This window comes from Lolium rigidum, chromosome 5, assembly GCF_022539505.1.
Source record: "Lolium rigidum isolate FL_2022 chromosome 5, APGP_CSIRO_Lrig_0.1, whole genome shotgun sequence".
NCBI classification, from domain to species: Eukaryota; Viridiplantae; Streptophyta; class Magnoliopsida; order Poales; family Poaceae; genus Lolium; species Lolium rigidum.
The window spans coordinates 246,463,899-246,467,585 of NC_061512.1; the positions used below are offsets into that span (position 1 = coordinate 246,463,899).

The 3,687-nt window shown below is 51.3% G+C and overlaps 1 protein-coding gene across 1 annotated transcript; it reads left to right on the plus strand.

Moving 5' to 3' along the window:
* The first annotated feature begins 2,115 nt into the window (after positions 1-2,115).
* LOC124657402 (E3 ubiquitin-protein ligase Os03g0188200-like) lies at positions 2,116-2,670 on the plus strand. The gene has a single exon (XM_047195957.1). It carries the CDS (start codon positions 2,116-2,118, stop codon positions 2,668-2,670), a length of 555 nt encoding a protein of 184 aa, XP_047051913.1.
* The last annotated feature ends 1,017 nt before the right edge of the window (positions 2,671-3,687 follow it).

Genomic DNA, 3,687 nt, shown 5'->3' on the forward strand with positions numbered 1-3,687 from the left:
AACGGCCCGCAATGCTCCGGCACACGTCCTGGCGTTTGCGAGGGCGTGCCACCTGAACTATACCTGGTCAGGAAGGTGATGGATTGCTTCGACTAGTTTCCTGCATGGCAAACACGTAAACATTAAATACGAGCCCCGATCGGCTCTTAGGTTGCCCTGTGGATCGGCTCAAAGAGCCGATTGCCCCATGGTTCACGTTAGATTTGTAATGACATGGGGATCATGCTTTATTAATATCAAGTTGAACTAATCTACGATAGTCTAGGGTTTTCACCGCATAACCGGAACGTCCTACGCGTAATTGAGCCTAGCAGATACGTAAGGTGATGGAAAACTAGCCCTAAAGAGGCCTAAAAACCAACATGAAGTTGATCCCCGGAACAATCCCTGTAAGACTTGATAAACCACACCTTACGCACTACCGGATCGTTCAACCCGTTTGTAAGGCCTAACCATGCGGATATCAAACCAATCCTTGAAGAACAAGGAGCAACTATAACGGATCAGATCTACTAAATAAAGAACAAGCAAGATGCTGCCCTTACACCTAAAATAGGTGTAAGGGCAGCTAGATATCGAGGGGTAGCGTAGCTAAGCAAGTATATCATGAAAGCATCGACGTCAGCCCCAAAACATCTACGATAAGGGTATTTCTCGCCATCAAAAAGGCTTCAGCACGAACAACACCAATAACGAATAAACTGATACTGCCTAGATCGCAAGATGCGATCTAGGCAGCATGTTGCTTACCCGGGAGAAACCCTCGAAACAAGGGGCGGCGATGCGCCTAGATTGATTTGTTGTGAACGTGATCGTCCTCCTTTCTCAATAACCCTAGATACATATTTATAATCCGTAGACTTTCTATCTTGGGAATAAACCCAGCTGTATACGACTAAAGTCTATCTCTTAATTCTAAACATAACACGTAATCTACCATAAAATACAGATACACGGGCAATCCAGCCCAAACTCACGCCCAAGGCCGGTTCAGAGACACTTTATACGTATGTCCTCTAAGCCCATCTACTATCGCGGCCCACCTCTTGATTCGGTCAAAATCTGGTGATAACACATATACACATATACACTCACCCCTATAAACGTACACGTACCTTACTCCTATGAGCACCTCCGAGAGACTACGTCCAAGAAACTTTATTTGACATGTCTTGATATTGATGAAGTCACCACATGCGCCTCGTTGTCCATGGGAACGTCGCCTCCCACTGAAAAATATTCTGTGTTTTAATGAGACATCAAAGTGTCAAACTTGAAATTTGAACGCTGATGGGCTGAGGGTGTCCCCTCCTAACCACCTGGTTGGTTCTGTGACGAACGAAACCTAAGAGCAAGTACAATAAATTTTAATCAGCTAACTATAATGATTAAAATAACATATTTGTGTCTAGAGAGAAGATGAGAGAGAATGTAAGTGAGCTCTTATGCAAGAGCTAGCTCTAGCATGTGCTCATATGCAAGTTGTGTGAATAAAAGGTGGATAGGATCCTTCATTGAGAAAGTAGTACATTTCTATAACCAACTATTGTACTAGTTGGCTACATGTTAGTTATAGATAACATGATATTTTGCTTATAGCCAACAACCGACTACACTATTAGAGTTGGTATAAAAAAATCTCGTTTGCCCCGGTATTCCGTGACATGACAGAATCCCCATTTATGGCCACGCCGAACCAGCATAGGAGTAGTACCAAGTCCGACGCAGTGCGGGTGTGAGGAGCCCGTCCTCGGTACGCACGCACCGCATTCGTATTCTGCTGCCGCCGCCTCGTCGTACACCTCGAATGCAGCTGGATCGCGCGCACTGGCTGGCTCGACACAAACGGACGGGCCGGGGCAGCGGAGCGGGAAGGCAAGAAGCAAGAAGCAGTGTCTCTCTTCGCCTGCGCCACGAAGTTTCTTCCCCGCCGCACCGCGTACAGCTACGCACAGCCTCGATCGCCTTAAAAGCACGCGTCCATCTCGTCTCCTCATTCACACGTACTTACACAACCTCGTACTCCCGTCAAACTTCGCCATGCAGCCCTGCGCCGGCTGCTGGGCCGCGCGCCGCCTCCTTGCCTCGCCGGCGCCCACGCCCGCCGACCAGTCCATGGACGCGGAGCGGGCGCACCTCGGGAGGGTGCTGGGCGTCACCACCATGGTCCTCCTCGTCGCCAGCTTCTCCTACCTCGCCGTCAGCACGCTCTACGGCTGCCTCCGCGCCGCCCGCGTCGTCCACGCACCGCCCGGCAACGACGACGACACGGCGCCGGCGGAGACGCGGGACGACACCAAGCGCGCGCTCGACGGGATCCCCGTGCGGGTGGTCGTTCTGCAGTCCCCGCGCGACGCCGACGCTGGCGGTCGGAAGCAGGACGCGGAAGCAGACGCTGACGACGAGTGCGCGGTGTGCCTGGCGGAATTCGTGCCCGGGGACGAGGTGCGCGTGCTCCCGGCGTGCCGCCACGGCTTCCACAGCGAGTGCGTCGACCGCTGGCTGCTCACGCGCGCGCCCACCTGCCCCGTCTGCCGCGCCCCGGTCGCCGCGCCCGTGGAGGAGAGCGGTACGAAGCAGGCCTGCGCGACCGGGCACGGCCACCACGTCGGCATTGGCGGCGACGAGTACCGTTCGAATGGTGCGATCACGGTGTCACTTGTGGAGTAGATTGCCGCGCCGCCACAGTTGCACATCACCGCCGGAGTAGTAGTGGCAGTAATCTCTAGATTTCGTCACAATTTTGATGTCTCAAAGATTTGTTCATGTCAGTTGTTATAACATCACCCAGATTAATAATGGTTAACCAGACAGATGAAAATTCAGATTTCAAGTTCAATTTTGTTGGGGTAATTGCCAGTGGAATTGCTTAGGCTTATAGTCAATTTATTTAAAGCAACTACAATAAATCTTAGTCAGCTGACTATAAGAATAAAAATAATATATTTTTACTTAATTAAAGGAGAGAGAAGAGGAGACTGAAAATGAGGATGATCTAATGCAAGAGACAACTCTTGCACATGCTCGTAAACGTCTTGTAAGAGTGAAAAGTGAACCATGCAATGATAAAGTAATATATTTTTATAGCTCAGCTATTGTACATAGATTTAGGTCGGCTACATATGAAATGCAACTTAGCTTAGCCAACAGGCTGTGCTATTGAACTTGCTGTTAGGAGAGTTGCTTGCAACACCACGCATATGGGGGCGACACCAAACCATGGTTTGTCCGCCTGCGTTGCCGAATGAGGGTGCGGCCTTCTACGCCATTGTGAGCCATATGCCGGAGTTGGTGGCGGCGTGGGGTTCTCGAGATCATCGGATCCATGGACAAGCGAGAGGACTAGGAATGGCCCCGCCTCCGCTCGATTGAATTGCTAGACAACGTCATGGGTAGGAGATTGCCCTGGAGAAGAGCTCCCCGGTAGGTAGGATGACGAGGAGGAACTTGAAGTCAATGCTCACCTTCCCTTGCGCCCACGGCGACCGATGACCCCTAGCTGCCTCCACATATGCCGGTGTCGAGGAGGTTGCAACACGTGCGCGGGCTAAGCTTCTGCACCTCACTTGCATACGGTAGGGGTGGGGAGGCGGCGACGATGCTGAAACACCAGCACCAGCGGTGAATCACCCATAATGAATAGGAAATGGGGACGTGACAGAGGGGTAGTTTTGGCACAGAATAGCT